The following is a 14,285-nucleotide window of genomic DNA, read 5'->3' as shown; positions in this document are numbered from 1 at the left end:
CCCCTTGATTCCGTCTTGCAGCCTTTCAGTAAGATTTTTAATGAGCTTTCATTAGAAGATGGATTGGTTATGAGATTGGGCTATCTGCTTCCACCCGAGGAGACTAGAATGCTGCTATTAAAAAGCATCCATGAGGGGCATTTGGGGGCACTCTCACTAAATGCAGGGCATGCAGCACATTCTGGTGGACACAGATGGACAAGGAAATAGATCTTCTAGTTAAGGAATGTGTTATATGTTCAATTAGTAACAAGGCACTTAAACTATCTACTCCCCTGTTGACTCTCAATTAATTACCACCAGGATCATGGTTGAGAGTAGGTATTGATTTGTTGGACCCATTTAACTCTCTACCACATCACTCTTTTTGTTCTGGTGTTTGTAGATTAATAATCCAGGTGTTCCCAATGCCAACTTTACTGGTAAAACAGATTCATACGTTTTCATAAGAGACAAGTTTTTAGCAAGTACTTATTTCTAACAATGGGGTTTAATTTTGTCATCAGAAGTTGAGTCATTTCTTAAGATGAGTGGTTTTAGTTACCTTAAAAGTGTGATTTGTTATCATCCTACAAATGTTCTAATTGAATGTTTAAGCTGGGTTTTAGGTGAATGTATACATTGGGCGCTAGTGTATAGTTTTGTTGTGTACTATTCCGTAAGAACTATTTTATGGTTTAATAGAACCTCACCACATTCTTCCATCAATGTTTATCCTTTTGAGCTGTTGAGAGGTAGAAAACCTACCACTGAATTTAAACCTGCTTGGATGTCTAAGTGATTAAAGCAGAATGTTTTTGTGGGGGGATCTTGACTCATTTGTAAGAAACAATAATGAGCATGGACAATTTAAGCGAAAATATTACTATGACCAAATGAAAAATGTTTGTGTTAAACCCTTTGCTGTGGGAGAAGCTGCCTGCTTAAACAAATCTGCTTTTGTAAGGAAAGTGGAAGTTTTCTGAACCTTTGATGGTGGATAAAATATGTGGGAGTGCTGTTCAAGTTAACGGTCACTATTAGTGGAATGTTGTCCAGGTGATTAAGATTGGTTCTGGATCTAACCTTCTCAAAGTGTCATGCTGAAGCATGGTGCGTCCCCATCTGGGCCTAACCACTCCGAAATGGCCATGTTAGAAAATGGCGCCTCACCATCAAAAAGTGCCTGGGTCAGGTGGTCAGGTTTCCCAATGATAAAAGAGAAGAATTCAGGGGCATATTATCAAGGGGGTTTATCTCTGCGTTATTGACTTTAAAATCTAAGAAAGCAGAGATAAAATTATCTCCCTATTACCTAGCTGTCGCTAACACCAGTTAGCGACAGCTAGTAGAAGATAGCGACCATCTTGGGCCCCGCTTTGCATGTCAGTGATATTTATCACTAATGACATGCAAAGTGGCCGTGCCAAGATGTTAGCGACTGGAAACAGTCGCTAACATCGCTATCTCCTATTACCAACTTTTGGAGATATTCGCGCTAAGCGCGAATATCTCCAAAAGCTAACACCTGCGCCTGAGCAGTTCTTAGCCATGTTATCCAATGGTAGGTGGATAACATGGCTAAGAGCATTAGCTTGGTAATGCATGAATATCGCTGACTTTTCAGCGATATTCATGCCTTTCGGCTGATTTTTATCGCTTAGGAGATATACCTTGATAATAGCAAGGTTCCTAAGCGATAAAAATCTCCGCAGCTCGGCGATAAAAATATCGCTGCTAAACCAACATAGCAATTATTATCGCTAGTTGTTGGTAATATGCCCCTTAGTTCTCAGTTTGTGTGGAAGAGTGTACGACAGTGACGGTTGTCTGTTAGGTTCAGGTAAACCTTTATTGGTTACAGATTACAGGGAAAGAGCATGTTATCGTTCAAGGTTAACATGCATGACTATTCTTTTGCTTGTTTTTTGAATGTTTCGGTTTATTAGGTGTATAATTATATATGTGTGGTTCTATTGTTTGGTCGTTTAAATATTTTCTTTTTGTAAAGAAAAGTGCCATGTAGTATTCTACTCCACAAGTCTGCTCACTCATGTGGTCAGTGTTCTGTGAAATATTAGGGTTTGAAACTCTACAATGTTTTTGCTGTTGTTGGCTGACAGCAGACGTGTGCATTTTGTGGTGTGTACTTCTTCAATAAACGTCCTGCTGCCAGACGAAAGTTTACCCCCTTTATGTTATTACAAATCTTTATAAGCACCTTATTTAAAACTCAATAAATATATATTCAAAACAATTAAAATGTCCACCCATCTGGGTAATTTTACATAAAATTGCATTAACCACGCCAATATTGAAACCAGTCTTTACGTGATCGGCAGTTAAAAAGTGCCAAGACAAAAGTGCTGATCTCAAATCGTCTGTAGAAAAGCCCTAATTTGTATATGATTTTTTTCTATGGACTAACATGATATATAAACTACATATCTTGAGGTGTGCAAGCTAGCTTCTGTTTAGGACATTAATTAATGACCCTGATATGCAAAGAAAAGACTCCCTTGGCCTTAGGGTATTGGGGGCATATTATCAAGAACAGGTGATAAAATTATCGCCGCTTTATCGGCAGGAAACTGCCGCTAAAGCGGCAATAATGGGCTTGATAATATGCCCAGTTGATTTCGCATAGCAGCTCAGGTTAACACCAGAACCTGGGCTGCTATGGGAATTCACAAGGACATATTATCAAGCCCATTATCGCCGCTTTAGCGGCAGTTTCCTGCCGATAAAGTGGCGATAACTTTATTACCTGTTCTTGATAATATGGCCCTTAGTTTGGTTTTTACTTTCTACAGAATGCAACACTGTAAAGATGAAATAAAGGCATGTATTGTTATAATTACAATCTAATGAAAGTTAAAAGAATAAATAGAAGATATTTTGAAAAAAGAATATAAATGGAAGACATTTTCACCTGCAGTTTTTTTATTCAATGTAGATGAGAGTGAATTTGAGGATTTTCTTGTTGACTTTGATGACGATCTAAAAGCACATCATTCTGTCCAGTGTTCACCACCGCCAGGTAAACTTTATAAACTGATGCAGGCCTGTACAAACAGCCTGAATTGCAATGTATGTCTAGTTTGCTAAACCAGTAGCGTCTCGATTATAATATCATGGTGACATGTTAGGGTATGAGCAGTGGATAGGATTCCCAATTCAATCCATGAAATTTGAAAATGTGCAAAAACAATGCCAACCTGTGGTAGAAAATCCTGTCCCAATCAAGATATTGCACTCTTAGATGTTAGATACTATGCAAAGGACAAGTATTGACCTCCTTGTAATAATTGTATCAGCGTTAGATAAACGCTTTTTTCCCAAACCCCTTACTTTCCCAAACCCAGCAAGCAAGACACCATATTTCTGATATGACATAACCTGCTACAACTACCCAAACAAAGTGATTATTTGTACTAACATGAATAACTGCATATAGAGTTTACCTTATCTTCATCATGAGATCCATCGTAAGTCCATAACTCCTCTTCAGTTAGAGATAATCTCAAAACGCACTTTCAAGAATTCTGGTTTGTGCTGAAATCTAGGATCATTCCATGCATCCAATCCAGCACCTCATATGCATGTTTCCACAAGTCCTGCATTGGTGTCTGAAGTGTATGTTTTCAGCCTAAACAAAATACTTTTTGAGGCAGCATTTTCAACTGAGGTCAAGTTGACTTTTCACAAGTTCAAGAAAGTGTCTTCGCCACCGCTATGACTAGGAGTCAAGGGCTAGATGTACGACCATTCCAAATTGTGCCTCCCAATTTGCGCTCAATTGCAAGTCGCTAATTGCGAGTCGCAATTTGGAATGTACAACAGTGTCAGAGACACTGATTGCGATTCCCAATGGGGTCGCAAAATGCGAGGCTCATGTATATTATCAAGCCACTCCCAATTTACGGCCCCATTGGGCATGGCTGGCCCTCCCAGGAATAGTGGCCGGCTGCGGTCAGCAGACCTCCATGTCTGGGACTGCTGGTCAATAAAGCAGTTTTTTTTTTAATGCAGGCCGTTTTCCTTAAAGGAAGACAGGATGCATTTAAAAAACAAAAAAAGTGTTTGTATCATTTTTTGAAGGCAGGTAGTGGTCCATGGTACTTCTGCCTGCCCTTAAAAAATATTTTCAGAGCCAGTCACAAAGGGGATGGGACCCCTTCCCATTTGCCACTCCATTACCACTCTATTGAAGAGGGCGGTAAATTGCGAGTGTTTTGCGACCGCAATTGGGGTTGCATAACATTCATACATGGCTAGAGAGTCGCTATTAGGAAGGGAACGCCCCTTTCGAATAGCGATTCGCAAAAGACTATTTGGCGAATCACATTTTTTGGATAGTCGCAAAATAGTGTTTGTACATAGTCATGTAGGTTTTTGCGTGACGCAATAGCTGGTCGTACATCTGCCCCAAGTGTTGATGGGGCTGTACTTGGCCCAGTTTCGCAAAGTCACAGTAGGATGGACCCTGTGACATCAAACACAAATGATTCCAGCCAACACGGCTGAGGCCATGTACTTTATGTGTCTGCCCACCGTACTAGGGGGTAATGCACTTCGATAATATCTATTGTTATTTTTGTTTGTGTAAATTACTGGGAGGTCTCAAAAGCTCTCAACGAATCAGGAACTATTCCCCCCTACCCCCAGCAAACAGATTTCCCTTATTTTGTTTACAAATGAATCATATTTTATCATTCATATCTTACAAATGTAGATTTTTTTATATTGCATAATTCACCTCTCTCAAATCTAGATTTGTCTGTACAATACTATCTACACTCTAACCCTATTATGTACATCTGATGCCAAATGTCTGTTAAGCCTTAAAAATGTAACTTCTAATGTATGCACTGCAACCTGAAGTGTATATACAAAGCCCCTGGCACTCTATGAGGTTAAGCAGTGCATTATCAAAAGCTATATATAAAGAAATATCCCCCTGCTCTTGTGTACCGTACAGAGTGCTACAGTTTGGTCAATAGTATGAGATTATTTGGAAAAAAATGTTGCAATAAGATCTTCCCAGTGAAATGATGCAATAGGAGTAAGATTAGAACAGAAGGGAGTGAGCATCCATTATAGTTCAAAAGTCCGGTAAATGGCAAAGAACGTTCACAATACCATAGTGCAATGCACAGTTAAAACATCTAGATAGCACACTCAAAAGATTCAACCAGCCTACGAATATTCACCGTAAACGCAAAATAATAAATCAGTGACTATTGTTGAATCCAATGCATCTATTAAAGCAACTGATCTAATGTGTTTTCTTTCACAGGACCCTTCAAACCATGTGATTTTCTCTTTGGGAGCTGGTTTATCAGAATCGGTGTCTGGACCGTAGTGATCTTGGCCATCGTTTGCAATGCACTTGTGATTTCCACAGTTTTCAGATCCTTTTTCTATGTATCTTCCATAAAACTATTAATTGGATTGATAGCTACTGTAAATATACTCATGGGCCTGTCCAGTGGAGTGCTGGCGTGTTTGGATATGTTAACCTTTGGCAGCTTTGCTCTTTACGGTGCATGGTGGGAGAGCGGGGTTGGCTGTCAGATTACAGGGTTTATTTTCATTTTTGCTTCGGAGGCATCTGTCTTCATACTTACAGTGGCAGCGCTCGAACGTGGCTATTCTGTAAAATGTGCTGCCAAATTTGAAACAAAATCTACTTTAGTCTGTGTGAAATTGTCAGTTTTGGTTTCCTTTGTTTTGGCTCTGGCAATTGCATTGGTTCCACCTCTTACTTTCAGCCAATATGGGATTTCCCCGCTTTGTTTACCCTTGCCTTTTGGGGACCCCTCTGCCATGGGTCTCATGGTGGCTTTGGTCTTGTTGAACTCGCTTTGCTTTCTCTTGATGACAGTCGCCTACACAAAACTGTACTGTAGTTTGGAAAAAGGGGATCTGGAAAATGCATGGGACTGTTCAATGGTGAAACACGTAGGTTTGCTTCTATTTGCAAATTGCATTCTTTACTGCCCTGTCGCCTTTTTATCATTTTCCTCCTTACTGAATCTTACTTGTATCAGCCCGGAAGTCGTCAAGTCAGTACTTTTAGTGGCAGTGCCATTGCCAGCATGTCTCAACCCTCTTCTTTACATACTGTTCAATCCACATTTTAAAGTAGACCTTGAAAGTATACGAAATAAAACTCAGCTGGGGAAAATATCTAACCACAGAAGCTTAATTTCAGTTAACTCTGAATATGCTGAAAAACAGTCTTGCGACTCAACACAAGCTTTAATAACCCTTTCAAGCGGGAGCCTATCATATGACCTGACTGTTAGGTTATCAAAGCCGTTGTCCAATCAAATGACTGAAAACCCTACCCGTCCAGAGATGTCCCCCGTGCCCTGCCGCTAGGATCGCTGGGGGTGGAGGGTTACAAAATGAACAAGCCTCGAATAGGGGGCGGCATTTCACCAGGAGGCTTTAAGCGCCAATTTACAGTTTGCATCACTATCATAAAAGCGCCTCTTTACTGAAGATCAATTCTAGTGCGACTGGGGCAGGACCGCTGGCAGCCGGCTCTGAATTCTATGCGATCCTTTCACGTCTCTTTATCGGATCATAAACTGAGCTGATGATCATAAACTGAGCTGAAAACAAGGTAGTAAACCAGCGGTGCTTTTCAGCTCCAGATTCCCTGTCGATAGTATAAAATAGTATAATTGCTGTTTGTACTCCGAAATTCCACTCGCTCTCAACCGACCGGATTAAGCTTGATATAATTGGAACGGTGGATACGCCCTCCCTGTACTTAAGGCAACGATGATCACCAATGGATGTACATTCAATACATCATCTCTCTAAAATAGTAACAGTTTTAATAGCTAAAGGCAGCCAGCACATGTGGCTTTTGATTTACCTGTGCCAGAGAGAATAAGGGGAGCACATCTTGTGGCAAGGAAACGAGGCTCCATGGCTTTGTGAGTCTATCCCGCGAGGCTTTTGAGGCAGAACAGCTTGTTGACTCTTGAGCAAGATTCTTGGAACTGAGCATAAGGTAACTGCACACCTGTGTCACATATGAACGCAGTGCATCCATGGGGTTTTGCATGATGTACAGTGTGCTGAGTTGTTTTTGTTTATTTTCTTTTCACAAAAGGGGTTGTTTAAAAAATAATCAAAATTACTATATCGTGGAAGCAATACCATTGGAAGTCTTTTCTGAAATTATGAGCACCATAAATGGCTATGCATGTTTATTTTTGAAAGCTTGTTTGACATGATTTGCCGTTATGTTATGGCTCGGAGTTGACAGAAAAGGCAGTTAAAAAAAATAAGATGTAAATATAGGACTTGTATTTATTATTACAAAAGATTAATTAACATAAAATAACAAAACTATGTACAGTATCGAAAAGTTATTTGGTATGTTTTGGATTTTCTGTTCAACCGTTTACTAAATCCCCCTTATGTATATATGGTGTATGTAAATGTGTAGTAAATGTAAATAGATTAAATACTTGCATTTTTATTGGTTTCTGAAATATGTGTAATTTGTAATAAAATTTGCAAATCTTTTTAGTGGCATTTACATATTACAATACAAAGATGTACATTGAGAGCAGAGGTTGTGCGGCATACAGCATATAAGGTTGTAACACAACCACAGCAATGCAAAGGTGCCCAAGTCGCATATATAATAGAAAACTTACAACCGGGCATGTATAACTAAATAAGCAGCAGAGTAAGAAAAATTGCCCCTATTTTGTGCCAAGGCTCCTATCTGCCCACCAGCAAGCAATCTCATATAACTCTAACGCTTCAAATACAGGGGAGGCAGAGTTGCTAGCCCCCATGCAGTAAGTATGGTATTTCAAGCAAAAAGATCCCTACATATGTGTACATAACGAATCATATGAGTAATGATGCTGCGAAATAACTAACAAACAGGTCACCAAGTTGTTTCATAAGTAGGAGAATGTAAGGCACAGCACATCGAATTCCGGTTCTGCCAGCACAACAATCCAGCCAATGGCCGGGGGAAGAGCAAAGAAGAAGGGGGCAGGGTGGGGACAGGCAGGGCAAGCCTCAATAAATGCAATGGCCTCCCATTGAATCAGCAGGGGTAGCCCGCACCCTGTCAAGAACAGTCCCTCAATCCATCTGCAGCAATACATCCTCCATCAACGCAGTAGGTGATGTGACGTGGCGTGTATCTCACACCCGAAGCACCTCAGCCGATTGCTCTGTCAATGGCCTGCGCCACACACTTCTGGCATCCTCCCTCAGCATGGCCCCCTCCTCTGCCCTAGCTCAGATGTCAACATCCCCTTCCCATGCCGCCACAGCGGGGCATATCCTATTCTTCCAGATCATGGCTATGCGTTGACATGCCAGAATTAGGGCGGGATCTATCAATCTGGTGCCAACCCTTTGCGCCCTGGGCCCAGGAAACAACCCCAAAAGACACTCCAGTGCCACACAAGGGAGAGAGCGTACCAATACGGTGTTAAGTATAGAAATAACGGCTGACCAGAAGGTCTGTAGTACCAGGCATTCCCACGTCATGTGCTTGAATCCTGCATCCGGCTCATCACGTTGGGCAAGCCAGGTGCTCCCCTCCTTAAATGAATTGTAGTCTATGGGGAGTCATGTAGGTCATGTGTAGGTAGTTAAAGTGGACATATTTAAAGACAGTATTCCTGGATACTCTCCTGAGGTCCTCCTTGGAAAATAAGATATACACGTTCTTGCAGATTTCTCACCTTAAGGATATTCTCCCAAGTGTCAGACTGGTCCGGAAAACTTTCTTCCCCAGCAGTAACTTACCAATATCGCCAGGTGGCAGAAAGCGACTTCAGCCATGACTCTGCTCATCAGACAAGACATCAAAGGCATATTTTAGGTACCAACTACCTCGCTGACATAACTGTTACATTTACTTATGCTTGTTAATTAAGAGTGTTTTCTTTCACTCATTGGTTCACGTCTGGACTACTGTAATGCGCTGTATGCGGGGCTAAACAAGACCCTCCTGCAGCGCTTACAGGTAGTCCAGAATGCCACAGCCAGATTTGTTCTGGATGTTCCAAGACGCTCTTCGGCCACGTTGGCCAGAAAAACGCTGCACTGGCTCCCGGTAGAACACCGAGTACGGTTCAAGGTCCTGTGCATGACATATAGAGCCATTGCAAAAAACAGTGACTCTGGAGTGGGTTCTATCATCTCCCACTACATCCCTGGAAGGAATCTGCGTTCCTCCGGGAAATTGCTTTTGTCAGTCCCTCGTGTACGAAGAGCCAAATGGGGTGGCAGGGCTTTTTCCACTCCAGCTCCCAAATGGTGGAATGATCTCCCTTTGGATCTTAGGTCCCTACCCTCCCTGCAGACATTTCGCAGTGCCCTAAAAACCCGCCTCTTCTTGCAGGTCTATGTGTAAGGATGAATGGTTCAGACTTCTGATATTATTGTTAGGCGCCTTGATACCTGCGGGTTATTGTGTTTGCGCATTATAAATTTTTATCAATCAATCACTCAGTGTTCTGATTCTTTAGGAATGTTCTTGTAAAATACCAAACTACATCTTAGGCAGTTTGATTAGAAACTTTGTACAGGCTCAGTGCATGTTGCTGTGCTGCTTACCTTTATATTAAAAAAGTATATTAATTAATTTAAGTCTAGTTCTTTTAAATTGGCAACGAGGAAAGAACACCTCTCACAACAGCCTGAAGCAGCACAGAGGAGTGGTGTTCTAGAGATCTTGAATTTAAGGGAAAAGAAGAGTTTTGGAAGAAAATCAGTTTAAGAGGAAACATAATTACTGAGGAAAAAAAGAAAACGATAAAGAATTAAGCCCATGCTGGTGGGGAAGATTTATGGTATGCTGTTTCTTAAATATAGAAAATAACGGAGTTTGAGAAAATTGTTAAAATTACAACGTAAGGAAATCGTTTCTGCAACAACTTTATTGAAAAATCGACATGGGAACAGCTTTCTGGAGTCGATTAAGGTACTGTGCTTTATGTTAAAGAATTGTACTTTTGCCATCTATTAGCGATAGCGGAGGCTCCCAATGAAGTACTTTGCATTTTTTTAATTACTCACGTGTGCACACGAGAGCCATTATCGAACAGGAGCTGCGCGAGTAACTCACTTCTGTTGCCAGGCAAGCATCTTCATTCGGTGCTGCAGCAGGAACCTCGTCGGAAGCCTGACGCGTCATACTGGCGCAAGGCATTCTGGCAGGATATGATGTTAGTGTGCACAACGTGGCGGCCATCTTAATTTACCTTGGATACAGCATAGCAACAGAAACGCTAGCTCTAAAGGTGAATAATTAAGTGTTCTACATTGACGAAGGGAGTTCGCGTACAGTTTTTAAAATTAAGAAATCACAAGTAAGCTTTTTCTTTCTCAACATCCTTAACTGTTTAAGCACGTTTAGCAAACATATTTGGCAATTTGCAACAAAAGAAGAAAGGCAGGTCAAGTACTTGTTTATTTGTATGTTCTGTGATTGTCATTGTTGTGCAATAACTACTCACTGAAACCTGCAAAGAGAAATAAAAAAGACACATTCATATATGTACACAGGAGTAAATAAAAGGAAATAAGAAGGAATTCAGTACAGTTTGGAGACACATTCATATAAGTACACGGGGGCAGATAAAATGAAATAAGAAGGAATTCAGTACAGTTTGAAATATATATATATATATATATATATATATATATATATATATATATATATACAAAGGAGAACCACCACTACCTTGGTCTAGGTGGAAAGAAGAATTTATAAACTATATGAAGGCAATAGATGGAGAAAGGATGGGAGCAGAAAGAAAATAAAGTATTTTGTTACATTGTCTGGGATCCGAAGGTAAGATGGTGTTTAGATCTCTACCTCAAATTTTGGCAAATGATAATGCTGATGCAACGAATGTGTATAATGAGGCTTTACTTAGAACAGAGAACAGATTTAAACCCACGAGTAATATCGCGTTAAATAGGTTTACTTTGGGAAAGTGTGAATGGTGATTTATACTGCGCAGCCAGACGCGCAGAAAAGAGGCCCTGCAGCTTCAAGTGATACTGGGTTTAACTGGCAAACACGCTGCTTGCAGCTCAAGGACTATCGAGGGATCGATTAACCCAGATATCCGCCAGGATTTTCAGCGCGGTGGTAACTGACAGAGGTATTTCATCTCGAGGGGGCAATCTGTCTCGCATCTGACAGCCCCAGTTTTCTACTAACCTGAGAGGAGGGGCGCTGCAGTCAAACGGGGACACAGAGCTGGCACCGCGATGTTCATCGTCCTTCAAACCACCCCATCCATCTGCAAGGGCACAAAACCACGTTGTTCTCCACTCCTCTACACCAGCCACCTGACATTGCAGACACTATGCATGCTGGGATTTGGAGTCCGCCAAATTCAAAACGGGCTGCCATTCGCTGTGCTGACCGCATTAAGGGGAGGGAACACAGTGCCTCGAGATGAACTTACACAGAAGGAGCTAATTGGGGAGAGGCTCGTTAAGGAGGAAGACGCTGAGGAAGGCACATATGCCGAAATGCATTCGTCAAACCCGGGACCCTGAAATAAACGGAAGCCTGTTCTCGACTCCCCGTGTGGCCTCTTCTCTTTTCTTTGGGAAAGTGTGAATGGTGATATATATATATATATATACAAAGGAGAACCACCACTACCTTGGTCTAGGTGGAAAGAAGAATTTATAAACTATATGAAGGCAATAGATGGAGAAAGGATGGGAGCAGAAAGAAAATAAAGTATTTTGTTACATTGTCTGGGATCCGAAGGTAAGATGGTGTTTAGATCTCTACCTCAAATTTTGGCAAATGATAATGCTGATGCAACGAATGTGTATAATGAGGCTTTACTTAGAACAGAGAACAGATTTAAACCCACGAGTAATATCGCGTTAAATAGGTTTACATTTTATACAAGGAAGCAAGAGGAAAACAAATCGTTTGATGATTTTTTAACTGCTTCACGCACACTGAGCTTACATTGTAATTTCAGAAATATTGCTGATGAAATGATCTGAAATCAGATAGTTGTTCATGTCAGATGTACAAAAACACAGGAACAACTGTGTGTAATGGGAGATCCAAAACTATCAGAAGAAATTTCAACAGCTAAAGCAATTGAGCAAACGGAAAAGTGGATGCACACTGTTAAAAACATCAATAGAAAGAGTGGAAAATCTGAAGAAGTTTCTGTAATAAAAAGTGAAGATGAAGTAAGAAATGACACACAATTTATGAATGCCATTCAGGGAAGTAATTTTAATTCTAATGCTAGTAGAGGTATGGAAAGGAATGGGAAAAATATATTTTGCTACAGATGTGGTAATAAAAATCATTTGTCATCCTTCAATGCCTGTCCTGCTATCAGGAGGGAATGTAAAAACTGTGGAAGAGTAGGACACTTTGCTAATATGTGCAGAGATCAAAGAAGGGTATCTACGCAGTTTCTTCCAAGAATTACTTCCATCGAAGAAGGATCAGTTTATGATGGGAACTCAACAGGAATTGGAAATGCACCAATGCATAAAAACACATCAGGTTTTGTGGTATCTCTTAGGAACAGTATTGCAAATTTGGATAATCCCAATGACTATCAGGTGATTAATTCAACTATGTGTAATGTTCTAGTTGCCAAGGTGGAATTAAGGCTCATGGTTAATTCGGGATCGCCATGGACCATAATTTCAAAGCAATATTTCACAGAGAAACTTGATAAGGTGTTTAACATAGATGAAATTGTTCCACCAGATATTAATCCTGTTAGTTATGATGGGTCACAGACTGATATGTTTGGGTATTTTGAGACAACGCTGACTTTCAAATGTAGACTAGCAAATATAAAACTACATTGCTGTGAAAGGAATAAATGTTCTTGGTTGGAGGGATCAGTACAAACTTGGTATAATGTTGAACCCGAGGCTAAAGGATCCTGTGATTTTGGATGATTCTGTAAGAAATAATTACATTTCATTTACAGGTGTAGAAGACATGGAGGAGTTTATGAAAAGCTCATTCAAGGATGTATTTTCGGATAAATTGGGAAGGCTTAAGGATTATTCACATCAGATTAAACTCAAAACAAATGTTAGACCTGTTAGACAGAAAATAAGACCAGTTCCCAATAATGTGAGAGAAGAACGTAAAGAGATTTTAACAGAACTGATAACAGAGGGTATATAGAACCCATCAATTCATCGGAATGGGTTTCTCCAATTCTTTTGGTATGGAAACCGGATACAAAATTGAGACTATGTGTTGATCTAAGAGTGTTAAATTCAGAAATTGTGGTGGATTGTCACCCACTACCGAACATCAACTAGGTAGTGTTGATGTTAGAGGGTGCCAAGGTGTTTTCAACACTGGATTTGAGATCAGCATATCATCAGGTGCCACTGACAGATGTTTCAAAAATGTTAACTGCTTTTATAACCCCACAAGGTTTGTATCAATATACGCATATCCCTTTTGGGTTGGCCTCTGCAGCTTCTGTATTCCAAAGAACATTTTTAGGGATATAGATGGCTGTGTAAAATGCTTCCAGGATGATATTCTTATTTTTTTCCTGTGACAATGAGAATCATTTAAAACATTTATCTGAGGTATGTGATAGGTTAAGAAGGAATGGTTTAACTTTTAAGGCTAATAAGTGCAAAATGTTTAAGAAAAGTGTTGAATATGTAGGTCATACTTTGACAGGAGATGGTGTTGTACCTAAGAAATCCAATGTAGAAGCTATATTGAATGCTCCAGCTCCAAAAACTAAAGATCAATTACTTTCCTTTGCAGGTATGTGTGAGTATTACTCTAAATATGTCACTAATGTTGCATCTAAAATGGAACCATTAAGGAAATTGCTAAGAAATAATGTCTGTTTTGAATGGACAGACAGGCAAGAAAATGCATTTATAGAAATCAAAAAAGACATTGCTAATGTTCCCACTCTCAAGCCATTTTGCATGAATAAGCAGTGTATTATTACAGTTGATGCAAGTTTGTATGGGGTTGGAGCTGTATTGTCACAAAAAAGTGGAAGTGAGGAGTGGAACGTGTCTTTTGCTTCAAGAACATTGACACTGAGAGACGTTATGCGGTCATAGAGAGGGAACTCCTTGCATGTGTGTGGGCTATAGAGTATTAAAGGAATTATATTTGGGGATCAAACTTTATTCTGAGGACTGATCACAAACCATTAGTTAATATTTTGTCACCTGGGGGTGGATGGAATTCAACAGCAAGGATTGCTAGACTGACTTCTAGATTGCAGGAATATTGTTTCAAGATG

At 40.2% G+C, this 14,285-nt stretch overlaps 1 protein-coding gene across 2 annotated transcripts in view; it reads left to right on the top strand.

The window, feature by feature from the left end:
- LGR5 (leucine rich repeat containing G protein-coupled receptor 5) overlaps positions 1 to 7,525 on the top strand; it is a 743,377-nt gene extending 735,852 nt beyond the window's left edge. For both annotated transcript variants that reach the window (XM_086921836.1, XM_086921845.1), the window contains 2 exons: positions 2,936 to 3,019; positions 5,279 to 7,525. In XM_086921836.1, the coding sequence (XP_086777962.1) occupies positions 2,936 to 3,019; positions 5,279 to 6,366 (1,172 nt within the window). In that variant the 3' untranslated portion in view covers positions 6,367 to 7,525. The remainder of the gene's footprint in view (positions 1 to 2,935; positions 3,020 to 5,278) is intronic.
- Positions 7,526 to 14,285: the final 6,760 nt, after the last annotated feature.

This window comes from Lissotriton vulgaris, chromosome 1_1, assembly GCF_964263255.1.
Source record: "Lissotriton vulgaris chromosome 1_1, aLisVul1.2, whole genome shotgun sequence".
Lineage (NCBI taxonomy): Eukaryota > Metazoa > Chordata > Amphibia > Caudata > Salamandridae > Lissotriton > Lissotriton vulgaris.
The sequence above is the reverse complement of the archived record's forward strand: the minus strand, read 5'-3'. Positions and strand labels throughout refer to the sequence as shown.